General features: G+C 38.3%; 2 protein-coding genes across 2 annotated transcripts in view; one reads left to right on the top strand and one right to left on the bottom strand.

The window, feature by feature from the left end:
- Nucleotides 1-8,019, bottom strand: part of PRKDC (protein kinase, DNA-activated, catalytic subunit) — a 224,993-nt gene extending 216,974 nt beyond the window's left edge. Inside the window, exons 1-7 of the mRNA XM_037035382.1 lie at nt 7,804-8,019; nt 5,976-6,052; nt 5,780-5,872; nt 4,130-4,204; nt 3,314-3,422; nt 2,776-2,888; nt 2,590-2,689 (exon numbers count right to left, since the gene is read on the bottom strand). Coding sequence (XP_036891277.1) covers nt 2,590-2,689; nt 2,776-2,888; nt 3,314-3,422; nt 4,130-4,204; nt 5,780-5,872; nt 5,976-6,052; nt 7,804-7,957 — 721 coding nt within the window. The 5' untranslated portion in view covers nt 7,958-8,019. The remainder of the gene's footprint in view (nt 1-2,589; nt 2,690-2,775; nt 2,889-3,313; nt 3,423-4,129; nt 4,205-5,779; nt 5,873-5,975; nt 6,053-7,803) is intronic.
- Nucleotides 8,020-8,827: 808 nt separating this feature from the next.
- On the top strand, nt 8,828-24,709 carry MCM4 (minichromosome maintenance complex component 4). The gene is made up of 16 exons (XM_037035378.1): nt 8,828-8,897; nt 9,294-9,458; nt 9,748-9,911; nt 10,001-10,102; nt 10,348-10,443; nt 10,523-10,618; nt 11,741-11,879; nt 14,015-14,235; nt 16,414-16,534; nt 19,142-19,401; nt 19,851-20,216; nt 20,679-20,806; nt 21,916-22,123; nt 23,129-23,357; nt 23,523-23,656; nt 24,473-24,709. Exons 1-16 carry the CDS (start codon nt 8,828-8,830, stop codon nt 24,563-24,565), a joined length of 2,592 nt encoding a protein of 863 aa, XP_036891273.1. The 3' UTR covers nt 24,566-24,709.
- Nucleotides 24,710-26,545: the final 1,836 nt, after the last annotated feature.

Below are 26,545 nucleotides of genomic sequence, written 5' to 3'. Positions count from 1 at the left end.
GTAAGAGGGGCGGATCCAGCAGCGGAGTGGGGTCCTCTCTCAATGCAGGCACGTGGACAGCCGTGGGTGGATCCCAGGTGTGGGGTAGCAACAGGCGGACCCGGTGCGGGCGCAAGGTGGCAAGCTGACCGCAGTCACACATTCGTGTGCAGATAAACCAGTGAAGGAGTGAGCAGAGACACACCACGCAGGCCCCAGCGGTGGGAGGCAGCAGAGGGGACCGCCACTGCCCCTCTTGAACCCCGCCCCCACATACAGCGTCACAACCCAGCAACTGAGTTGCCCGGCCCTGATGAACACCTAGGGCTCCCCTCCTCATATATAACAGGTGCGAACATACCAAAACATTATGGCTCAAGAACTCAAAGCCCCAGAGCCAATAACTCTAAGTGACCAAGAAATAGCCAACCTATCAGATGCACAGTTCAAAACACTGGTGATCAGGATGTTCACAGGACTGGCTGATTTTAGTCACAAATTAGAGGAACAAATGAAGGCTAAGCTAGTTGAAATGAAGGTAAATACATAGGAAACCAATAGTGATGGAAAGGAAACTGGGACTCAAATCAAGGGAATGGACCAGAAGGAAGGAAGAAACAACCAAACAGAAAAGAAGGAAGAAACAAGAATTCAAAAAAAAAAAAAACAAAAACCGAGGGGAGGCTTAGGAACCTCCAAGACATCTTTAAACGTTCCAACATCCGAATTATAGGGGTGCCAGAAGGGGAAGAGGAACAGCCATGAGTGGAAAACTTATTTGAACAAATAATAAAGGAGAACTTCCCCAGTCTGGCAAAGGAAATAGACTTCCAGGAAGTCCAGGAAGCTCAGAGAGTGCCAAAGAAGTTGGACCCAAGAAGGAACACATCAAGGCACATCACAATTACATTAGCCAAGATGAAAATGAAGGAGAGAATCCTAGAAGCAGCAAGAGATAAGGGGACAGTCACCTACAAAGGAATACCCATCAGACTGTCAGCGGATTTCTCAAAAGAGACCTTACAGGCAAGAAGGGGCTGGAAAGAAGTATTCCAAGTCATGAAATCCAAAGACCTACAGCCAAGCTTGCTTTATCCAGCAAAACTTTCATTTAGAATGGAAGGACAGATAAAGTGCTTCTCAGATAAGGTCAAATTCAAGGAGTTCATCATCCCCAAGCCCTTATTATATGAAATGTTAAAGGGACTTATCTAAGAAGATAAAAAATAGGAACAGTGAAAGGATAGCAAACTCACAGTTATCAACAACCACACCTAAAACAAAAGGACAGCTAGATCAGGAGCAGAACCATAGAAATGAAGAACACATGGAGGGTTAGCAACAGGGCAGTGGGAGGAGAAAGGGGGAGAAGGTACAAAAAATAAGTAGCATAGATGGTAGGTAGAAAATAGGGGGGAGGGCAAAAGTAGTATGGGAAATATAGAATGTAAAGAACTTAGACATGTGGATATAAACTTAAGGTGGGGAATGGTGGGGGAGGGAGTGTGCAGGGTGGAGGGGAATGAAGGGGGGGAATTAGAGTAACTGTAATGGCATAATCAATAATATATGCTTTAAAAAAAAAGAAAAACAGGCAAAGCACTTGAACAGATATTCCTCCAACGAAAATATAAACAAAGCCAATAAGCAAATGAAAAGATACTCAAAATTAATTACAAGGGAAATGCAAATCAAAACCAAAGTAAGATTCTACTTCACACCCACTAGTGTGGATATTATCCAAAAGCAGTAAATAACAAGTATTGGTGAGGATGTGGAGAAACTGGAACCCCTGTACATTGCTGGTAAGTATGTAAAATAGGGCAGCTGCTGTAGAAAACAGTATAACAATTCCTCAAAAAATGAAATACAGAATGACCATATGATCCAGCAATCCAAACTTGCAGGTATATACACCTAAAAATGAAAACAGGACTCCAACAGAAACTGCACATCTATTTTCCAGCAGCACTATTTACATGTGTCCTCTGATGTATATGAATGGAAAAACAAAATATAGTATACACACTCATAAAATTGAATATTATTCCGCATTAAAAAGGAAATTTGGACACACATGCAACTTCGATGAACCTTGGATGAACTGGCTAAGTGAATAAGCCAGCCACAAAAAAGTTACATATTATGAGTCCTTTCATATAACCTTGAAATAACAAAGCTCAAGGTGGAGACAGATCGATCGTAGTTGCAGTAATAGGGAGGAGAGAGGTAAATGTGACTACAGAAAGTTAGCAGGAAAGAAACTTACGGTGATGGATTGTTTAACATCCTGACTGTGGGGGTACACACACAAACTACACAGCATAAAACTGCATAGAAACGCATACTGACACACAAATGTGTGCACATAAAACTAGTGAAATCTGAATAAAGCCTGTAGGTTTTACCAATGGCAATATTCTGGTTGTGCTATGAATATACTATATCACTAGCTGAAACTGGGTGAAGAACATGGAATTTCTCTGTATAATTTTTCACAACTGCATGTGAATCAAAAATTGATTTAAATGTTCAAAATGTAAATGGGCAATTTATGTTGGACCTATAACTTTTGAATAAACAAAGATAATCAAGTGAAGTCAGCAATACCTTCTTCCATGGTTTTAGTGAAGTTACACATAAGTGATGATAGTCCCTTCAGACAACCTGCCACGACAGGTAGTTTGGGTTCTCTTACTGTTGATGTCATCTAAAAGGAAAGTTTTAAGAAGTTATCATTAAAAGACAAAAATACAACCAAAAATATGGAAGCAGAATATCATAAAGTTTACGTACCTGGGTCTTAAGCTCACCCAGAAAAGCCCGGAACAGTTTTTCCGAATGATTTATCATATCACTAGGATGAACTTCCCCTAATACTCCTAGGAGCTCATATATTTTTTCTAAAACTGAAAAATAAATTTTAAATAAAGGTCTAAAGTAACATTTAAATAAGTTGAATAAACAAAAATGTATGAAAAAGAAAATGAGAGGATGTTTAGTTTAAAAGTAACAATAAAACATATAAAATATCTACTTTTATATACTAGAATCTTTCCTGATAAGTTTTATGCAAATCTAGTATTATAAACTAAACAACATTTGACATGCATTGTGAGATTTATATTTAAAGAAATCATGTTGTAAAGATTAAAATTTTTATATGCAGAAGTCCTCACACAGTGGTTTTCATATATATGTAAATACCCTGGTATTTACATAAAATAAAAATTCTTATGTAATGTAAAATTTATTTACATTAAAATTTTACATTAAAAATTTTTTAATGTAAACTTGTTAAACTATTTTAAAATAACACTAAAGTGCATCTCACCTGTATCTGGTATTTTTGTTTTCAATGCAACTTCTCCATAGAACCTGCTAAATAATTCCCCAACTCTAAATTCATCCATGAGTCTAGAACTTCTCAGAGTCTGAAGTAACTAAAAGAATACAAATAGGCATCAACTACCTAAGTAAGTCCACATACAGCAAAAGTTCCAAAATTATGTGTCTCTAGGGGATTTATGTTTGGCCTTTCAGGACTTGTATTAGCCAGATTATTTGGGAGGCAAAGGGTAAGGATGGTGGTGGAAGAACACAAGAGTTTCAAAGGGGAAGAGGATATAAACATATTTTCACTTTCTCAAGAAACCAGTAACATGACTGGAACCATTCTCTTTCAGGCACTTAAGAACAGATCCCAAAGAATTCCAAATTAGAGATGCAAAAAGAACAATCCATCTAAGTGAGAGGTAAGAGTGAGAGTGAATCCCAATGTTCACTTAAATACAACATACAGACCCATTCTCATGGGAAGGTTTTAGGAAAAAACTCAGAGATGTCATGAGGTGAATTCTGATAATTCTTAGTAATTTTAAGAGTGGGGATAATGAAAGTAGCGGAGGAGAAGTGAATTTCTTAGTTATTTTTCCCCTTCATTCCCCTCAAAAACCCAAATATCCTTTGCTACCCAATAGTCTGAAAACAGAATATCAAGGTATTATTAAGTGATGACAGCAAAATGTGCACCTATGCACACATCAATGTGTTTTGAGACTATTCTCCAGTATCTCCCCCAAAACTCCAATTTTCAGTTTTTTGTTACATGTTTAATATAAAATGCATGTACTTACAAATAAAAAATTACCTTAATAAGAAGGTCTAGGGCTGGAATTTTACATTTAGCAGCTTTATCTTTTATATAAACACTGGTACAAGTATTCTAGGTTTTAAAAGGAAAAATATCAAAAAATCAGTAAGATTTAAAACTATATCTCCAAGAGGAGCAACATCAATTTATAATACAATTTAATATTTAGCTGTTAAAATAATAGTAAATTATATAAATATACAGATTAAAAATTAGTGAAAACACAGTGATATAATAAGCAATGGTATAATATCAACAACAACAAACAAAAAACACAAAGCAAATGGAAACCTCAGCAGGACTAAAAAAGAGAAGAAAAGTAAAAGTTACTCCTTATATACTTCCCAGAGCACTTGTTGCCATAGATCAAGAAAGAAAAAACAAAGTACAATAAAAATAACTAAAGCAATTCAGAGAAGAATGTCTGGGACTCTATAGGAAACAGAGTGTAATGAAAGAAGCAGGAGCTTTGGACAGAGGCAACCTGGCTCCAAGACTGGGATGGATTAAACCTCATTTGTAAAACTAGAGAGATGAAAAATACCTAAGAGAGATCTGGTAAAAATTAAATGACAAACTGTATATTAAAGAACTTTATAAAGTATGAAGTATTCCACAAATGTTACTCTTACCCTTGAGACAATATTTTTAAATATTAAGATTCCAATCAAGAAAGATTAGAAGTCAAAAGAGAATAAAATCAAAACCTATTTTAAAAGACTAATTATCATTAAAAACATTTTATATATTAAAGCTACTTATAATTTATAAAGTAACTTTCTATAAATTCCTCAAACTGAATACATGCTTCTTCATCAAAACTTAGCATCAAACACTAGATGCAAATTTAGGACCAATAAAAATAACTTACCTCAAGATGTGGCACTTGTTAAAAGTATAAATAAGTCTAAGAAAGAACAACTTAATTTATGGTTACCAGTTCCATGGTAAGCTATGAGGAAACCTTGTAGAAGGCAGGTTTAAAGAAAATGGGAGGCACAAGACAGGCAAACTTTTCAGACTGTTGTCAAAAAGAACACAGGAACTATAGAAAATATGAATTTTATCCTTAGGGAGAATTTTTTTAAGTCATTTTTAAAAGTGTTCTAAAATCTTCCCACAATTAAAAAACTCGACTCATTATAACTTCTTATAAAAGGCATTATTGATCCTATGTGCAAAAAGTTATCAAACTAGTTATAAAAGTTATCAAGATAGTTCTTAACATGAACCTTGCCTTATTAAATATAAAAAAATAAAACAGCCCACTTCATTTCTAACACAATCAAGCAGAAATAAACTCCCCCATGAGAAAGGAAGAAAAGAAAAAAATCCAAGTTTAACTTACACCATAAATTAAAATGAGCTGTGGCTGGTGTGGCACAGTGGACTGAATGCTGGCCTGAGAACCAGAGGGTCAGTGGTTCGATTCTCAGTCAATGCACATGCCTGGGTTGCCAGCCAGGTACCCAACTGGGGGCATGCAAGAGGCAACTGATTGATATATCTCTCACACACTGATGTTCCTCCCCCTCTCTTTCTCCCTCCCGTCCCCTCTCTCTAAAAATAAATAAATAAAATAAAATTAATTTAAATAAAATAAAATGAATGTTGGTACATCATGAGATGTTTTCTTTTCCTCCTTACCTTAATATCAAGAGAATAAGGTATAATCTTCTGCCCAATTTTTTCTAAGAAAATACATAAAAATTTTAGGACTTCTTCTCGACAATCACGAAACTATAATAAAAGAAATACACATTGTAGTAAATATGGATAAGAAAAAGAGTCACTCAACATAATGTAATACACAAGAAAAGCAAAATAAAATTTTTCAACTTACTTCATCAATGCTAAGTGATTTCCGAACAAATATAAGCAAACCGAAATCTTTGGAAAAAACTAAGGAAGTCTGCAATGCTGTACAAAAAAAAAATAAACAAATAAATAAAAAGGTAAGACAGCTATGGGGGAACAATCTATAAACCCACCCTAAAGGGAATGCATGTTTCTCAATTCAGCTTTGTGATAATATGCTAACCCAGGGCTGCTGTGTTTAGACAAGAAAAACAGGAAATTCTAGATGATGTTTTTCACAGGGATGCAAAGGTATCTCATATCTGTAAATCTGCTCACTTTACAAGGCAAATGAAATTAAGGTGTTAATCAACTGACTTTAAAATAGGGAGATAACCTGGCTGGTGTAGCTCAGTGGATTGAGCGAGGGCCTGCAAACCACACAATCCCGGTTCGATTCCCAGTCAGGGCACATGCCTGAGTTTCAGGCCAGTTCCCCGCAGGGGCCAGTTCGCAGCAGGGGATGCACGAGAAGCAACCATACATTGATGTTTCTCTTCCTCTCTCCTTCCCTTCCCCTCTAAAGATAAATAAATAAAAATGTTTAAAAAAAATAAAAATAAAATAAAATAGGGAGATTATCCTCGACTATCCAGGTAATCACATAAATGAGTCCTTGCCAGTGGAAGGCGGAAGTGATTTGGGAAGACAGGAGAACTGGAGAGATTCCAAGTTCAAGATTTACTTGACCCCCTATTTCCTACTGGCTTTGAAAGTGGAATATGGGGGCCTGTGATAGAAAAAATATGGGTGGCTTCTAGAAGCAAGGAATGTCAGGGAGAAAAAAGGTGCCTCAGTTCTACAACTGCAAAGACCTGAATTTTACTAAAGACCTAAATGAAAAAGAAAATGAATTATCCCCCAAAGCCTGCCTGATACCTTGGTTTTAACTTGGTAGAACCTGTGTTGGCTTCTGATCACAGAAACTGTAATATTTAACACACCTGTGTTATTTTAAACCACTAAATTTAACAGCAGCACTAATACATTCCTCTATAATCTCTCAATCAAGTGAAGGACATACATTGAATATTCACAGTAAACTCTGAACTGCATTATAAACAGGTTACTAAAGGTACAACAAAATTCTAACTTAGAAATATTGAGGCTAGAAAGTATTTACATAAACTTGTTAGTCTTTAGGTTTTTCCACAATTAATATATCCTTGACAATATACAGGTACTATGTACCATCTCGTTTCAGGTGTTGTTCACATTATTTCTCCACTATATTCAACAACGACCCCTAGGAAGAAAATCTCACCTATTTTTAATTAAGAGGACACACCATGAGAAGTTCTGAATATTTTTGTTTTTAAAAAGGAATACTGTAGTTTTCGAGCAATCTATTTTACAAGTACTAAAAGAGGAACTTTTACTCAAAGAAAAAAGGTTTTCATCCAGGAATTGCTAAAAAGTTAAAAGAAGAGCATGATTTTTCAGTTATATTTCTGCAATGCTTCTCAAAAGTAGGAACAGCAATTATAACTGTTTGGAAACTGGTGAGTTAAGGCCAGATTAAGGTGAAAGAAAATACTTTCCTCTCGTTCTTCTTCCCATTTTGGACAGCAATGGTTGACAAATTTAGGGCATTTTACCAAGTTGTTTTACAGTATCTGTCCTCTGGTGTTTTAAAGAGAAAGCAGTATGACAAATCACTTTTTATACACAGCCACAGAAATTATGACGACCCACAAATATCTGAACTTCAAAACACTTGGAAAAACGCTGGACTGAAATTTGCCAACTCTAAACCCGGAAAAGCCACACGCGGCCGCGCAGTCGCACCGCGACCGATCCGGTAGGATACCCACCCAGCACCGCGGGGTTTGTGCTTAGCACGCATTCCTGACCCAGGCCCCGAATCAGCTGATGACTGGCCACCGCAGCGCTGCAACGGTCCGCAGTGGACAAAAACTCTTGCAGCTGCAGCAGGGAACCCTGCACACCAGACCTAGAGTCAGCCATAAGGCCCAGCCTAGACCACGCGAGGGCGCCCACCTAGTCCGGGCCGGAAATTTCGCAGAGCACGGAGGCGGGGCTCGCGGGCACGGGGGCGGGGCTCGCGGGGGCAATGATACCCCGCTGACGTGAACTTCTTTACGTCAGGGTTGTGAGCGTATTGCACAGAATGCACTTAGCATCCATACGTTGAAGCTTAGAAACAGAAACCCGATGGTGTGACGTCCGGAAATAGACCGGGAGGACAGTCAGTGAATTGACTTACTAGAGGCACAAAAAGAAAAGCAAGGGTCTTTGACCGAGATCTACAGTTTGTCCCTTGATAAACAGTGAAAGTGCATTTGGACTGTCTTTAAAAATAAAAATGCTTAAGTGATAAAGAAGTAGTCTTTCCTCGGCCAGAGATACAGTCAACATCCACTCTGCAGAGAACAGAGTCCAGTTAGATTCCCCAGATTTACCGCGAAACGACGGTTCAGGACTGGGTCAGACCATCTGAATAGAGCGGGGGTTCCGAGCGAAGTCTGAGTCGGCTTTCTGCAAAGTGCCAAAGAAGGTCGCTCAGTCCCCCCTGTCGGTGGGCAGTGGAGCCTGCAATAGGCGGAGCCATGCGAGAGTGCCGCTATGATTGGTGGGGCGCCACCGAAGATGGTGACGACACTGCTGCTGGCGCGAAACCTTGGGCCAGGCTCCTGAAGTCTAGGAGGGCGCTCCACAAAGTGCTACCACGGGCCGTACCTGCGTCAGGAGCAGCAGCAGCCTTTCTCCGGCCACCGCAGCCTCGGGAAGAGCAGTGTCTGTGCGGCGTGGCGGTGGAGGCCGGAAGTGGGTGCGGCGTGATCCTAAACTGTTAGTCGTGCAGGTACCCGCAGCATCATGTCGTCCCCGGCGTCTACCCCTAGCAGCCGTCGGAACCGTCGCGGTAGAGCCACCCCCGCCCAGACCTGTAAGTCTTGCCAGCGAGTTCGCCCTGACAAGTACCCCGTCTCCCCCCATATAGGTCTGCCTTCTCCGCCTGCTGGCCTTTCCCCGCCACCTCTAAGAAGCATTGGACGCTGTGTCCAGATGGGGGGGGGGGGGGAAGCAGGAAGTAAGATCTGTGGGCGACGCGCGTTTGCTCGGTCCGTACTCGTTGTAGTGTGAAGAGACTTAGTGCGGGACGCCCATTTCCACCCTTTCCACAGCATTTGCTAATGTTGATTACTTAAACATGTCCGTACTCATTTGTTTCGTTTCTGTTTAGTTTGTTTCAATAATGAATCAAACTGTTCAAAGAAAGACAGCTCCAGGAAGACCAACCATGAGAACTGATGGCTGTCTTTTCTGTTTTGCATGTCACAAGCTCGAAGTGAGGATGCCAGGTCATCTCCATCTAGGAGACGTAGAGGAGAGGATTCTACCTCCACAGGAGAGCTGCAGCCATTGCCCACCTCACCTGGAGCTGACCTGCAGAGCCCTGCTGCACAGGACACAATATTTTCCAGCCCTCCTCAGATACATTCTTCAGGTGTGTTTCTGAAAGTCTAAGTTATACTGTGGCTAGTATACAAATGATGGTTCATTGTTCACCAAGAGTACAGAGATAATACATCTTAGAACTTAGTGAGCAGAAAAAGAAAGTTGGTGCTTTTTATAGGGCATTTAGCAGTCCTCAGAATCTTAACCATCAGAGATTACAATATTTAGTTTCATAATTGTGTTTAGATGACTTAGATCAACTGAAATAACATGCTATATTTTCCTGTTTGATATACTACCAGAATTTCATTGTAAACTTTCAAGTTTTGTTTTTATAGCTGTTGCCCTTGACTTTGATGTTAGTTCACCACTGACATATGGCACTCCCAGCTCCCGAGCAGAGGGAACCCCAAGGAGTGGTGTTAGGGGTACACCCCTGAGGCAGAGGCCTGACCTGGGGTCTGCACGGAAGGGCCTGCAGGTGGATTTGCACTCCGATGGGGTGAGTACACAAATACAGTCTTCTGATAGATTTATTTTGAGAACATAAAGCGGTTCATTAACGTGGTTCTATCGTGTTTTTCTTTGTAGCCAGCAGCAGAAGACACCGTAGCGAGTGAGCAGTCTCTAGGCCAAAAACTTGTGATTTGGGGAACAGATGTAAATGTGGCAACATGCAAAGAAAATTTTCAGGTGAGCTGTATGTGTTCAGATTCATACTCTTAGGGCTGAAAATGCTGGGAGAAAGTGTTTGTAACCTGTATCTAAGTAGCCATAATACTTAGGGGTAGATTTTTAGGTGGTCTAGAATTGTTGATGTTTTTCTAGTTTTTAATATGGACATACTGTCTTCAAACAGTGACTGACTCATAACTTTGTATTGAGTATTTGCTTATTTTTAATTGCATTAAGCTTAATATTTCTCTTTCCACATCAAGAGATTTCTTCAGCATTTTATTGACCCTCTGGCTAAAGAAGAAGAAAATATTGGTATAGATATTACTGAACCTCTGTACATGCAACGACTTGGGGAGGTAACTATATTTTTACTTATAAATTCAAATTATGTGCTTCAAAGTAACTAGACTATAACTTGTTCATTTGATCTTATAGATTAATGTTATTGGGGAGCCATTTTTAAATGTAAACTGTGAACACATAAAATCATTTGACAAAAATCTCTACAGACAGCTCATCTGCTACCCACAGGTAAGATTTTGGCTTTGATTAATTATAGTAGACATCTAGAATATCTTAAGAGTTTCTGAATAGCAGAATTTTCTTTGTGGTAACAGAGAATGTTCCTCCCATAAAAAGAACCTTTCTATAAAGCCATGTTTAATCTCTTTTAAGATGAGCACTTTTTCACACTAACATTTCTGAAGTTGGGATGTGTATTACTGTCAGTGACTTTGTAGTTTAATGGGCAGTGTATCAGATATATATACATATACATCCATATATATGTATATATATGTAGGCTGGGTTTTAAATCTTGTTTGTTTTTTGTTTTTTTCTTCCTGCTTAATAGGTATGTAACCTGAATCAAGTTGCTTATTGCCCTTTCCCTCAAAGGCTGTTTTCTCATCTGCCCAATGGGAACAAGTATTAGCAAATTTGAATAAAATAATTATGATTCAATCTATTGCTATCATTTTACTGTGGAGAAAAAGTAAAACATGAAAGTATATGCTCAAAATTCATTTTATTATTAATTAAAAGCCTAAAATATGACAGTACATACTGGCGGTCCTTTCATTTCATATGTAATCACACTTAATCCCAATGAGAACATGCAGAAGTAAGATAGTTTAGTGAGTTGAGTGTGTCCAAGATTTATAAATGACATATGTCTAACTATGTAGGGTAATGCTTTTGAATTATGCCATGTATTTTTGCTTTTACACTTTACTAATATGAAATGCTGTATATATGTTTAACCCTAAGATGGGAACACAAACACTGCTTGACATCCTCGCTTATTTTTTTTTAATTTAGTTCTTATTCAAGTACAGTTTTCTGTGTTATATTCCCAGCCCTGCCCCCCCCAGTGCTCCCCACCTCCCTCCCATTTCCACCCCCCACCTTAATTATTGGCCATGTGTCCTTTATACTTATTCATGTGAGTCCCTTCCCTTTTCCCCTATGATTCTCTCCCCTCTCCCCTCTGGACCCTGTCAGCCTGTTCTGTATTTGAGTGTCATTGGTCATATTTTGCTTGCTTGTTTGTTTGTTTTGTTTAGATTCCTGTTAAAGGTGAGATCATATGGTATTTGTCTTTCACCACCTGGCTTATTTCGCTCAGCATAATGCTTGTTCATTTTTTTGTAGGAGGTTATTCCAACTTTTGACATGGCCGTCAATGAGATCTTTTTTGACCGTTACCCTGACTCAATTTTAGAACATCAGATTCAAGTAAGACCATTCAATGCGTTGAAGACTAAGAATATGAGAAACCTGAATCCAGAAGGTAATATTTTTAATAGCAGAGAAATATTTTACATGAAAATATACAAAACCTTATTTTATCGAGGAACTTTAAAAGAATTGGTGGTGATAGTTTACCAATGACAAAATGATAGTAGATTTAGTTACTCTATGCAATTATGGCCCCACCATACCTTTATTATAAAAGATTTTGTAACTATTCTCTATCTTAAGATGAACTATCCAGATGTTGTAATTTCACACTTTCTCAGAATCACTATAGAAAACAAGTACAAATATGATCCTACCCTAGTGCTTAAGAAATAAATATAAATGGGAAAATAAATAAAAGAAGAGGTAGAATAACTAAAGAATAGTGCAGGAGATGTGTCAGCTTGGAGAGAAGGAGAATGCCAGGCCCTAATGTGAAGAAATCGAGGTGAATTAGAAATTGGGAGTATAGCGAGGATTTGGGAAGCAGACATGAAGGAATTAATTCTCTAGACAGCAGAAAGAAGCGATGTAGCCAGAAACTAAGAAGTAAAACTACATGTGGACAATAAGTGATGCTGAAGCGGATTGTTTGTGTGGAGGCTGGAAAACGTAGGTCCTAAAGAGCTCTGTATTTCAAGTTAAGATTTTTATTCCAAAGTCAATAGGGAGCCATTGAGGAGAAAGATTTGCCACTCTTGAGAAGTTCCTGGAAGGTCTCATATGCAAAGTATGTTGAGGTTCAGTAAGAGACTAATTGTAGTTCAAATATGGGGCAGCAGGTTCCTAAACTAGACAGTGGCCATAGAAGTAAAAAGTGTATTTGCCATGAAGATGGAGGTATAAAAGCTATTGAGAATTAACAAACACTTCTTTAGGTAAGTGTAAAAGACACAAATTTCAGTAAAAGGAAATAAGACAGCTAATCAACATGAGCAAGTGTTGGCCTTCATTATTTATTGAAGAACTGTAATTTTTTTTGTTTTATGAAATTGCCTTATGTCTTCCTATGTCTTACATCAAATCTGTGATAGGGATTTCTGGTGGGGGACTTGGAGAACATAGAGCTGTTAGGTAAGTGTGCTGCATTTGCATTTTTAGAGACAGCATTGTTACACAAAGAATTCCAGGTTAAGATTAGAGATTGTAAATTGCCAGGTACTTAACTGATTTCAAAAGTATTTCGCTTTTACACTTATGTTGTAACTTATTACAAAAATGATATTTTAAAGTAAAAGAAAGGTTAGTGAGGAGAGGAGCAAAGATTTACAAGTAGATGGAAGGAGGACAGGATCAAAGGGAAGATCTTGTGCATCCACAGTAAGTCCATGAGGGATGGGAAGTTCTACAAGGCCAGAAGTAACTAGCTATGGGGCATGTTTTTTTGACCACAAATAACTCTAACTCATTTAGAACCAGCAATGGGAATTAGTTGGGGGGAAAGTATGTCAGGGAAAGTCCAAATGATAGAGCAAGAGCACAAAATAGTTTATAGAAAACCTTTCTTATATAGTGAAGATTAGCTAAATTACATAATGCCTATTCTTTGTCAGGCACAATTCTTAAAAGGCTTGTATTGTGTATGCTGACTGTTAGTCCTCAACAACTCTCTGAGGTATATATTGTCATTACTCCCACTCCCTAAGTGAAACAGAAGAGGCGTGTCTCCAGTGTCACAGATACTTAATAGTCCAGACTATGTCTCTCCAGAACCCATGCTTTTTTACATGCACTGAGACAGCAGAACTTGCATGTGACACACTGAGTGAGGTAGGAGGCAGTGAGACAAGATAGGCAAAAGCATCGAGGTTATAATATGAAACTGGAATGTGGAACCAGACAGGAGACAGCTAAGAAAAACATGGGTGGGATGGCTATTGGATAGGGGGCCCTGAGGAAGGAAGGGCAAGAGGTTCATTGGGGTTGAGAGGAAGGCAGACTGGACACAGGAAAGGTACTCCAGGCCAGACCTGAATGTACCCAATGAGATGTTTGTGCTCTGGCCACAATGCCTACCTGTGACTCCAGCCATCACCAAGTATCTCTGCACCTCTTGCTATGGTTCTTCTGGGCTTGACAGCAGACCCAGATCTGTCTTGACAGGAATCCAGCTCAAGGAGATACCACATCTGACTGAGCCAAGGGCAGTGGCTAATGGACAAGCTGTCCTTTCTCTCCTCCTTACAGACATTGACCAACTCATCACCATCAGTGGCATGGTGATCAGGACATCCCAGCTGATTCCAGAGATGCAGGAGGCCTTCTTTCAGTGCCAGGTGTGCGCCCAAACGGCCCAGGTAGAGATTGACCGAGGCCGCATCGCTGAGCCCTGTGTGTGTGAGCGCTGCCACACCACCCACAGCATGGCGTTGATCCACAACCGCTCCGTGTTCTCCGACAAGCAGATGGTGTGTAGCCTTCCTGGGTGCTCTGGTTGGCCTCCCCTTTGGCATGTTTTGCCTTTTTTTTTTTTTATTATTTTAGATTTTATTTATTTTTCTTTAGAGGGGAAGGGAAGGAAAGAGGGAGACAAATATCAATGTATGGTTGCCTCTTGTGTGTCCCCTGCTGGGAACTGGCCTGCAACCCAGGCATGTGCCCTGTGTGGGAATCGAACCGTGATCCTCTGGTTCGCGGGCCCGTTTGCCTTTGTTTTGCCACAACCTGGATCCACAAAAAGCCAAATATAATTTGTCCACTCATGAAGCTTTAAAACTTTGCTTCCTCCTATCTAAGTACTGACCAGGTCCAACCCTGCTTAACTTCCTAGATCAGGTGCAAAACCTTGCTTTCTAAATGGTATTCAGTTACTTCATTCCTTTTCTGACAGTTACAGGGTTGTGGGTGGTTGGGTACTTGGAGTACACTTAAGGCTTCTACTTTGGGATGGCAGTGTCCCTGTTTTTGTTGCCAGCGAGCACCAGTTCACTACTACATACTTCATATTCTCATGGCCTAAAATACTTCATAAAAAGAAATAGAATGCATTTTCTCGTGATACATATCTTAATGTTAATAGATCAAGTTAGCCTCTTTGATTATTATTAAATTTAACTTGAGAGGTTGTAATGGGAAATACTAAATATAATTTTTTTTTAGTATTTCAGATAAGTACATAAGACATTTTAATTTTAAGATCAGTAAAAATTACTTGGTTAAATTCTGTCATTTTGCAACTGTCTCATAGTAAAGAATGGTTTGAGGAATTTTTCTGAAGTTTTTCTCACTGATTTTATTGTATAGGAAGTCTGACCTTTTTCCTCTTTAGTCATGAAATTTTTAAGAGGAATATTAAAATGACAAGTGGGGAAAGGCAGGAAAATTATTTACTATGATTGTAATGGTGTAAAAGTATCCACCAGGACTTAAGTTTTATTTTGTTACAGAGTTTAAACAATTTTAATGTATAGAGAGAATGTGTTCAAAATACTACAAAAGGTAATTTTCCTTGTTGGGAGTCAATAAGAAAAATTAGCAATTGTGAAAAATAATTACTAACCAAATAACTACAGATTAAATCAAGATATAAATTTTCGTCTAATATTGATACAAATTTTTACAGCAAATGTACCTCAACTCCTGGAGATACGAAGGTGGAACCACTGCTCCCAAAGAGCTTTGATGTAGTATTAGAGGGCTTCAAAGACTCCCAAACGAACTTAGAATTAAACCTAAGACTAATGTCTTAGTCTCTAAGAGTACATGGCCCGTCATTACCTACACTACACCTTTGGACCCATAGACCTCGCTGATGACATTGTTGCAACTATTTCCCTATTCCTAGATCATTAGCCAAGCTCAAACCTGCCCTGGGGTCTTGGAACTTAACTGTTCTTTACATTGTGAACACATGTTTCTTCCCTAACATTCTTAGACCTCTGCCCAGAGGTCAACTAACTTGTGAAGGGCCTTCCCTAACCTTGCTTTATGTAAAGCATCTCCTTTATCCCCACTGCCTGTGCTTCTTTTTCTTCTGTCTCTTGCATTTGTTACTGTCAAAGCTGTTACGTGTTCACTTGGGTGTTTGTGTATTGTCTATCCCCTCTCCACTCTGAGGGAAGAGATTTCATTCACTATGGAGTCCCCAACACCTAGAATAGTGCTTAACAGAGCCTGTTAGATGAGTGGGTATAATTAGGTAAACTGGCAAGTATTTGTGAGGTACATTCAGTGACTAGGACAGATACACAGAGGTGCTTAACCCTGAACCTAAAAGTATTTCCTTTTGACCCAGGAAATCTGCTAGAAGAAGTAACTTCTAAAAAAATAGGTAGAAATGTAGACGGACATTTAAGGAAAGAGATATCCACTACAGCCTTAAAATGGCCAAGAATACTTAAATTGCCACCTCCTGTTCTCCCCAAGTAGGGGAATGTTTAAATAAATATAACATCCTCACAAAAAGTGTGTTCATGTCACATTATAAGCTTAAAAAAAATTAGCTATCTAGAGGTTAAAACAAAAAACAATGTTTTAAAAGATAAAGATGATAGGCATCATAAATGGTTGTAAGTGGTACACACTTGTGGTTTTTGTCTCCAATATGATTTCTTCTCTGAGTTTCTGTTTTCACTGCTTTTTTTCAGGTCAAACTTCAAGAGTCTCCTGAAGATATGCCTGCAGGTCAGACACCTCATACTGTCATCCTTTTTGCTCACAATGATCTTGTTGACAAGGTTCAACCTGGGGACAGGGTGAATGTTACAGGTAAGACTGTAGGTTGTATTAATGGTATAAGTTTGTATTGCTTTTAATGGTTTTTAGTCAGTTCTTTGACTTTGTCATGAATTCTTTGGCACGGGCCTTGGTCCTGCCTCCTCCAGCTGTCACTCAGTTCTTGACAAGATACGGTGTACTGTTTTAGTCACTTTTTAAAAAATCCTCACTTGAGGCCATGATTATTGATTTTAGGGAGAGATGAAGAGAGAAACATTGGTTGGTTGCCTCTGGTGTGCACCCCAACTAGGAATCGTACCAGCACGCTAGGTGTGTGCCCTGACCAGAGATCAAACTTGTAGCCTTTTGATGTACATGTTGACATTCCAACTAACTGAGGCACCTAGCCAAGGCTAATCACATTCTTAACCTAGCAGGACAGAATGTTTCAATGCATTGTTTGCGCAGTCACTTCTCTTTTAAAAAGGTTTAATTTTATTATTTTGTTAGAGAGAGGGGAAGAGACAGAAACATTGATCAGTTAGTTGCCTCTTGTATATGCCCTGACAGGGGACCAAACCCACAATCTGGGCGTGCGCCCTGGCTCGAAATCAGACTGGTGGCCTTTGGCTTTATGGGACAACTCCCAACCAACTAAGCCACACCAGTTAGGGCATTTGCTGCTTGCCATTATAGTATCCCAGAGCCATGTGTGTGTCTTGATTTGATAGCATTGGTATGTTGAGAAGACAAGTTTGGTATTGGTAATTTTGAGCTATGCCAGCAGCTCCAGGAAGTGTAGTGCTCACCAAGTCTGAAATTTTAAATAATTTTCTACTTCCCAAATACACAGCTAAGGGTTAAAATGTATTATAGGATAGGATGGATCAGAGCTCCCTGCCTCCATGCTGGGTATTACATAATGGTATTTTTAGAGATGAGGAGGCTGAGATTCAGAGAAGTGTAGATGCCTGTAGCTTAAGATTTTATAGTAATTTGTGACACTCGGACTTGTGCTCTGTTATTGCCAACAGTCTTGTCTTTCCACTGCAACACATGAATATGCCAGAGTTCCGTTGCATGCTTCACAGCAGTGTGGGCACTTGGTTTCCCACAGTGGTGAGGGGTAGTTGTTTGTGTTTATGGCAGGCATAGTTATTTATTTAGAGGGCAGGGTGGGAATTGCATGTAAGGAGTGGCCAAGGCTCCTGGGGCAGTCCATCACTTCCATTCAGTGAGTCAGGCTTCTTTTCCTATGTCTTCCCCAGTGTGAAGTTCAGCAGTTGTCAGTAGCGATCTTCAGTTGTAAAGGTAGGTGTGGTAGTTACAACTTTGAGAGAGTATCTCATCTTTAGTGAAAGAGATCGGCTATCCTAGTTCTGCCACCCTGCTGCTCTGAAACCCTGGATATTGTGTTTTATTAATAATACTTTTATATTAATGAAAGTTTATTAAATACTCAAAAGTATTTAATCCAACATTTTAAATGGGATATTGGAATTAATGTGATACACATGAAAGTATTTGGGGGGAAGGGGTTGAAAAAAATCCCGTTTACAGGTAAAATGAGTATTATCAGTGCTGTTCTGTGAAAATGAATCATTATAGGTATCAATAAAGATAACTAAGCTGCTTTATACCTAATAAACATAGTCATCCATCCCTAGTCTCTCTTGATGTGAAGAACAGTGTGTATTCTAAAACTGTTTACTTGTAAAGTGATTTTTGTTTTAAAAAGAATTATTGACCTGTCAAATAGACAAAGGACAGGTCATCTGTGGCAGTGGGTTGTGAAGGCTATGAGAGAGATTTTCTCTTCAGAAAACAGCAAGAAACTGAGTGGTCTAGAAACTGAGTGGTCTAGCAAGAAACTGAGTGGTTCAAGGGTTCTAGTTTGAAATTTAAAAAAGATAAACATTGCACACATCAATTTAGGAAATTTTTGTTCTTAGAGAATGGATAAGTTAGTATGGTTGAAGGATTGATTGTTTATTTACTACTTTTAATGTTCTTAAGTTGTATTCTTTAGAAAGCAGGGCATGGCTATTCACTTAGAGATATCTTATTATGAACAAAATTGTAATTTTTCCTATATCATATCTTTGTTTTTGACTCAGTAGATTGTCTTATTGTGTACGAAATAATTCGTGGGTGATTTTAGAAGACTTGAGCTTTTAGGATTTTCTTTCTTTCCAAGTTTCTGGTGCAGGATTTTGGTAGTATTTTTTTCCAGTCAAAATAATTACTAAGATTCTGTATACTCAGTTTAAGGGAAATGAAAATACTGTTTTTGAACTATTTATTGAACACAGTCTTGAGCCAAGCATTGTTCTAAAAGCAAAGTAATTCCATTTAAACCTCAGAATGTATATATGCAGTGTGATTATCCTCATATAGGTGCCCAAGGTCACAGAACTAACAGGTAGGTCTGCCTTTTTCAGACACCTGTGTTCTTTCCAACTTCCTGTCACCTTGAGCAAGGAGCTTTACAGTGCAATCCTGCGTCCTCCCCACTGGGGGGTCCATGGAAGCAATGTGCTTGGAAACTTACCTCTCCTCCAGTGCCAGCTGTCAGTTCTCAGTGCTGCCTATTGTCTGTGCTGGTTTACCAAATCCATTAGTAGAAATTAAAAATACATCTCATGGTTTTGCCCCCAGGCATCTATCGAGCTGTGCCTATTCGAGTCAATCCAAGAGTGAGTAATGTGAAGTCTGTCTACAAAACGCACATTGATGTCATTCATTATCGAAAAACTGATGCAAAACGTCTCCATGGCCTTGATGAAGAAACAGAGCAGAAACTCTTTTCAGAGAAACGTGTGGAGTTGCTTAAGGAACTTTCCAGAAAACCAGACATTTATGAGCGACTTGCTTCAGCCTTGGCACCAAGCATTTATGAACATGAAGATATAAAGAAGGTAACAATGGATTTTTAATTTGTGGTTGGGGTTTGTAGTTCTTTGGGATCAAATAATGTAAACATCCATCCTTCCTTCATACCCCTACACCCCACCATAAAGGATAAGAGCTGCTGCCTGTTTTACAGAGCAAGGGGCTCACAACCTGACTTGGTTATAGGTTGAGGAGAATCACGGCACTCTTGTCCATTTCTTTATATCAAACACACGTTACTCCTGTAAGAAGAGGCACACAGAGCCAGAAGAGGGATTTACATGACCACCATTCTGGCATGATGGTGTGTGCTTACATATAAATAGATTAGTGGTAACTTAAAGCAGTGTCATACATTTTTATACTTTTCTTTAAATTTCTTAATTGTAATTTATAGAGTAGAAAAGTACCTCTAACACTTAACCTGTATCTCACTCTACAGTAAATGAACATTTAGACATGTTTCTTTGTTTAGGGAATCTTGCTTCAGCTCTTTGGTGGAACAAGAAAGGACTTTAGTCACACAGGAAGGGGCAAGTTTCGTGCTGAGATCAACATTTTGCTATGCGGTGACCCTGGCACCAGCAAGTCCCAGCTGCTGCAGTATGTGTACAACCTAGTCCCCAGGGGCCAGTACACATCAGGAAAGGGGTCCAGTGCAGTTGGTCTCACTGCCTATGTAATGAAAGACCCTGAGACAAGGCAGCTTGTCCTGCAGACTGGTGCCCTTGTCCTCAGTGACAATGGTATCTGCTGTATCGATGAGTTTGACAAGATGAATGAAAGTACAAGATCAGTACTGCATGAAGTCATGGAACAGCAGACTCTTTCTATTGCAAAGGTATGTCACATTCTCCATCCATAAATATGGACACGTTTAAAATGTGTGGACACTTGAAATAAAACATCTGTGGAACTGTGCGATGTTACAGTGGTTCTAAACTTTGGGAAACTGGTAAATACTTTCACTATTAGATTTCAGCCAGATCTGAGTATTTTCTGCAGGGTCTTCTATTTATTTTTGCTGTACTGACCCATTAATGATTGTGTCCTAAATCTCATGCAAGGGGTTTAGTTTCTAAGAAAGATGCAGTTATAGCATATACATTTGCCTAAAACTCAATCCTTTATATGAATCCAAGGACAGGGTATTATCCCAGGTAGAACTGCTGAAGTCACCTTTACAAGGTGATATAGCTGTAGGCGACGTTGCAGACATGGCACAAGCCATGCCAGGCAAAGATGTTTCACACAGTTCCTGCCATCATGGTGAGACTTTTAACTGCAGTGTTTTCTCTGATAGGCTGGGATTATTTGTCAGCTTAATGCACGCACCTCTATCCTGGCAGCAGCAAATCCTATTGAGTCTCAATGGAATCCTAAAAAAACTACCATTGAAAATATCCAGCTACCGCACACGTTATTATCAAGGTATGAAGACATTTTTATATAACAGATGTTTGTTCTGTGCTTATTTGTAGAGTTTTCAAGGTGAGATTGAGAAAATAATATTCAACAACTGCTAATATCACAAACATTTTAATGTAAAAGTTTTTAAATTTGATTGTTCAAGGGTTTTCATGACAAGGAGTTTGTGTTTCTTGACTCAGCTATGGGTAGTACCTTTGTGCTTTGAAGCAAAACACAAACAGTCATTTGTGTTTTGAAGCAAATAGGACAGTTCACCTTGACATCTATTTTAGAAGCTCCTCACTCACTACTCTTATCTGTGTAAAGCCACTCGTGAGAATCAAGCACTACACTCTGTTCTGCATAGCTTCACATGGATAGATAAGGATCTGAAAAGTTAATTTTGTTAAAGCAGAATCGTATCATCCACACTTTTGCTCAACCCAATATTCCAAGTATTGATGTATATCATAAAGTTATTTTAGGGTTTTTTTGTTCTTTTCGTTTTTCATTTACTTTTTAACCAAATAGTTGTTTTCCAGAATATTTGCATGTATTTTCATTCATATCTTCCAGTTTTCAAAATTACAGTAACATTTGCCTCAGGGAAATCTTAATTCTTTGACTCAGCTGTTTGATGACTAGCTATTTTCTAGGCAAATCTGAGGGCCAGGAGAACAATCACCTGCTGGGGACATAGTAGAGTGAATTGGATTTATCTGAAGGCTCTGTAGACAAACCTGGGCAGAAGATAGTTGGGGAGAATCCCCAGCAGCCCTGACCAAATGCATGTTCACTCTGTGTGTGTGTGTGTGTGTGTGTGTGCGCGCGTGTGCGTGCGTGCCTGGGTGACCCAAGAGCAGATTTTATTTATTTTATTTTATATATTTATATATTTATTTAGAAAGAGAAAGAAAAACATTTGTTTGTTATTCCACTTATTAATGCATTCATTGGTTGGTACTTGTATGTGCCCTTACTAGGGATTGAACCTGCAATCTTGGTGTATTGGGACAACATCTAACCAACTGAGCTACCTGGCCAGAGCCCTAAGAGCAATTTTTAACTTATGCTTATAGGTGTGTTGGTGTCCTAACTAGGAAAACCCTATTTTTATAATATTTTCTCAGGTTTGATTTGATCTTCCTCATGCTGGACCCTCAGGATGAAGCCTATGACAGGCGTCTGGCTCACCACCTTGTTGCTCTTTACTACCAGAGTGAGGAGCAAGTAGAGGAGGAGTTCATGGACATGGCAGTGCTAAAGGACTACATTGCTTATGCTCACAGCATGGTCATGCCTCGGCTGAGCCAGGAAGCTAGCCAAGCTCTCATTGAGGTAACACATGTTCATGTTTAAAGCCTGAAAAAAATGTCTTGCTGGGCCTCTAGCTAAAAGCCTTATGTCCCCTTAAAGGAGTAATTATTTTATTAAGAAAAGTATGCTATTATCTATAACTGTTTCTTCTCTTTTGCAAAATGACTTTTCCAAATGTAAAATGGGGAAATAACTCATTTATATAGGTTGTACATACACTTTTTACATTTAAATACTAAGTATAGTGAACTTTCAATTAGAATATTGGAGCTGAACTAATAAGTGATGCTACTTAGTAACTTTGTAACTCTGAACAAGTCATCCAATTTCTCTGAGATTCCATTTTCTTGTTTGTAAAAAATGAATTATTTTATGTTGACTTTTCAATATCCTCTTATGTGGGCAGCTGTGCACGATGACACGTATTAGGTTGTTAAAACATTGTGATAGGAAGAGGATTTTGATGGGCTTTGCATCCTAATGAAGCTCCCCAGAATGCTGTAATGAAAGTTGCAGGTGATAAGCAATTTTCCATTTGTATTGTTCTTGAGGGTTGCTCAATAAGAATTAAAATTATGTCATCTATATATAAGTTTAATACAACTTACTTGTGTGACATCCCAATAATCTTCTGTGTGCCTTATCAAAAGGATCCTCCATTGGGGTATAAATCAGAGTAAGTGCCTGAGGAACTTTTTCAGATGGGCAACCTTATTGTCCTCTGCTCTAATTGCAGCCTGCCCCTTACCCCAACACATATGTCCTCTGAGTACTGGGCTTCATGCACCTTCACTGTCCACTTTCGTTTTCATTCTTCAAAGCTGCATTCAGACACCACCTTTTTGGCTTTGAGGCATAAAGCTTGATCTCACTTTTAATTCCCTTCAGTACCTGCACATGGCAGCCAGGCAGAAGTTTTATTTATTTAATGGATTCCTAAATGTTCGAGGTTTAACCATGAAACTGAAGTAATTGTTATCAAGGAATTGTGGGGTTTTGTTTTTGTTTTTTTTCCATCTACACTAGGCTTATGTAGACATGAGAAAAATTGGCAGTAGCCGAGGAATGGTTTCTGCATACCCTCGACAGCTGGAATCTTTGATTCGCTTAGCAGAAGCCCATGCTAAAGTACGGTTTTCAAACAAAGTCGAAGCAATTGATGTTGAAGAGGCGAAACGTTTGCATCGGGAGGCCCTAAAGCAGTCTGCCACTGACCCCCGGACTGGCATTGTGGACATATCTATTCTCACTACAGGTTGTTATTTGCATTAAACATGAAAGCACATGAAAATTATTTAATATATATAACTGAATGATTTTTTATTTTGGCACTCAGCCATTATCCCCTAACCTTAGCAGAAATTTGAAACATTTTACTTTCTTATAGAAGAAATATTTTCATTGATTTCTTTTAAATCAGGAATGAGTGCAACATCTCGCAAACGGAAAGAAGAGTTAGCTGAAGCATTGAAAAAACTTATTTTATCTAAAGGTAAAACACCAGCTTTAAAATACCAGCAACTTTTTGAAGATATTCGTGGACAATCTGATATAGTAAGTGTTCATATAATTTTTTCTGTGTGTAATAGAATTTTTTCTCTAAATACTCCTTTAAGGTTTTTTTCTTTTTTCCTTCATTTATTGTTTAGTAAATATTGATAAGGATAATGAAGAAAAATCACCCATAAATCCATCATTAAGAAATAACTAAATTGAAATTTCTGTTATCTTCCTTTTATAACTTTTCTATGTGTATATGTTCACATACGGTCTTTTCTTTGAAAAATGAACATAGTTATATTCTGTAACTTGCTGTTTCTTTTTTAATTAACAAGTTAATATTACTAACATCGATAAAGGAAAGTAGATTTCATGACATTAAACATAATGGTTGATAACATTCTTTTGCATGCATATTTCATCATTTACTTAATGAATTGTTGGACATTTACTGTATTTGCAGGTTTTGCTATTATAAATAGTGTTATAGTCATGTATCCTAATTTGATTAATAACTATCAAATTTATTATATAAATTTCTTGGGGGGATAAAATACTCTGGTACGCTTTTGTGAATAAATAAAGCAGAGCTGGTTAGTAAACCAGCCCTTTTTTTTTTGCCTGCTATCATAATGGTCCTTATGAATTATTCGTGACTGCATTGGCACACAGGGGCAGAGTTGAGTAGTTACAACAGATACCAATCCTATGGTGTTTATCATCTGGCCCTTTACAGGAAATGTTTGCAACTCCTGAGTTAGAAAAAAATAAGTGTATATAACCACCAAAAAAGAAAGACTGAAATTATGGTACCTCTGACAGATAAGGGAGTACTTGATATTTAAAATATTTCTTTCCTTTTCCTCAAAGGCAATTACCAAAGATATGTTTGAAGAAGCATTGCGTGCCTTGGCTGATGATGACTTCTTGACAGTAACTGGAAAAACTGTTCGCTTACTCTGAAGTTCATGTGAGCGGTGCTGTGTGTTCTGCTTGTCTGCACTGTCATTTAGCTCCATAGAATTTTCTAACTTGGGTTTGATTTTTGTAGTAAAATGTATGTTTTCATTTTTTTAGCATTTTTAGTAAAAAGTCTCTGCCAATTTACATGCAATAGATATTTTTTTGAACTGATATTTCTTCAGCACCAAAACTTTACTCTATTTATATTCAGATAACAGGATATTAGTCTTTTTTTTAATCCTCACCTGAGGACTTGTTCAGTGATTTTTTTAATTTTATTTTTTTGAGAAAGAGAGAGAAACAAACATCAACTGGTAGCCTCCCATACATGCCCCAACTGGGGGTCAAACTCACAGCCTAAGTATGTGCCCTGACCAGAAAATGAACTGTAACCTTTTGGTGTATGGGGCAATGCTTCAACCAACTGAAGCCACGTGGCCAGGTCAGTATATTAGTCTTTTGAAGATAGCAGTTTAGATCATAGTATTTGTGCTAGACATTCTAATAGCAATCATTCTTATGCTTTTGCAGCATATCATTCTGAGTGAGGTAATAAAAGACCATAGCCTTTCTTTTCTCCTAATAGCTTTCAAGTGTAATTACTTCTAGCAGCTTGTTCTCATGGCTGTCATAAGTTCAAACATGGATGGTTGAAAAGGATTAGGTTCTAGGTTAACTTTTACTATATTCTGGTGTGTAAAACTTTCTACTAAATAAATGATAGATGAAATAATACTTCTTTATCTGGCATTATTTTTAATAGAGAAAAAAGCTTTAATAAATACTACATTCATGAAAATTTACCACGGTAACTACTTTATAAGTCATTAAAGAAAATATAGTGAATTCAGTTTTATTTATTAATTTATTTATTGGCTGTAATATTTATTCAACTCTGTTTTTAAATCTTTTTTATTGTTTTTCAAGTATAGTTGTCTGCATTTATCCCCCAGTACTCCCCCCATCACCAGCCATTCCCACCTCCCTTCCCTGATCCCAGCCCTCCTTGGTTTTGTCCATGTGTCCTTTATAGTAGTTCCTAAAAACCCTTTCCCATTTTCCCCTAATATCCCCTCCCACCTCCCCTTTGATTACTGTCAGATTGCTCTTAATTACAATGTGTCTGGTTATATTTTGCTTGCTTGTTTGTTTTGTTGATTAGGTTCTAGTTAATGGTGAGATCATATGGTATTTATCTTTCACCACCTGGCTTATTTCATTTAGCATAATGCTTTCCAGTTCTATCCATGTTGTCACAAAGGGTAGGAATTCTTCTCTCTGCTGCATAGTATTCCATTGTGTAAATGTACCATAGTTTTTTGACCCACTCATTTGCTGATGGGTACTTAGCCTTCCTCCAGCACTTGGCTATTATAAATTGTGCTGCTATGAACATTGAGGTGCACAGGTTCTTTTGGATTGGTATGTCAGGATTCTTAGGATATATCAGCAGTGGAATTGCTGGGTCAAAAGGCAGGTCCATTTTTAGTTTTCTGACGAAATTTTATGCTGTTTTCCACAGAGGCTGTACCAGTCTGCATTCCTACCAACAGTGTGCTAGGGTTCCCTTTTCTCCACATCCTGTCCAACACTTGTTGTTTATTGCTTTGTTTATAATGGCCATTCTCATCAGTGTGAAGTAGTATCTCATTATGGTTTTAATTTGCATCTCTCTGACAGCTAGTGATGCTGAGCATCTTTTCATATGTCTCTGGACCCTCTGTATGTCCTTCTTACAAAAGTATCTGTAGGTTTTTTGCCCATTTTTTAATTGTTTTTTTTTTTTTGTCTTCCTGGAGTGGAGTCATGTGAATTCTTTGAATATTTTGGAGATCAAACCCTTGTCCGAGGTATCATTGGCAAATATATTTTCCCATAGAGTTTATTCTCTTTTCATTTTAATGCTGTTTTCTTTAGCCATGAAGAAGCTTTTTATTTTGATGAGATACCATTTGTTTTCTTCCTTTTTTTTATGTCTCT

Source organism: Sturnira hondurensis, unplaced genomic scaffold (assembly GCF_014824575.4).
Source record: "Sturnira hondurensis isolate 20B ecotype Veracruz unplaced genomic scaffold, ASM1482457v3 Scaffold0022258, whole genome shotgun sequence".
NCBI lineage: Eukaryota > Metazoa > Chordata > Mammalia > Chiroptera > Phyllostomidae > Sturnira > Sturnira hondurensis.
The sequence above is the reverse complement of the archived record's forward strand: the minus strand, read 5'-3'. Positions and strand labels throughout refer to the sequence as shown.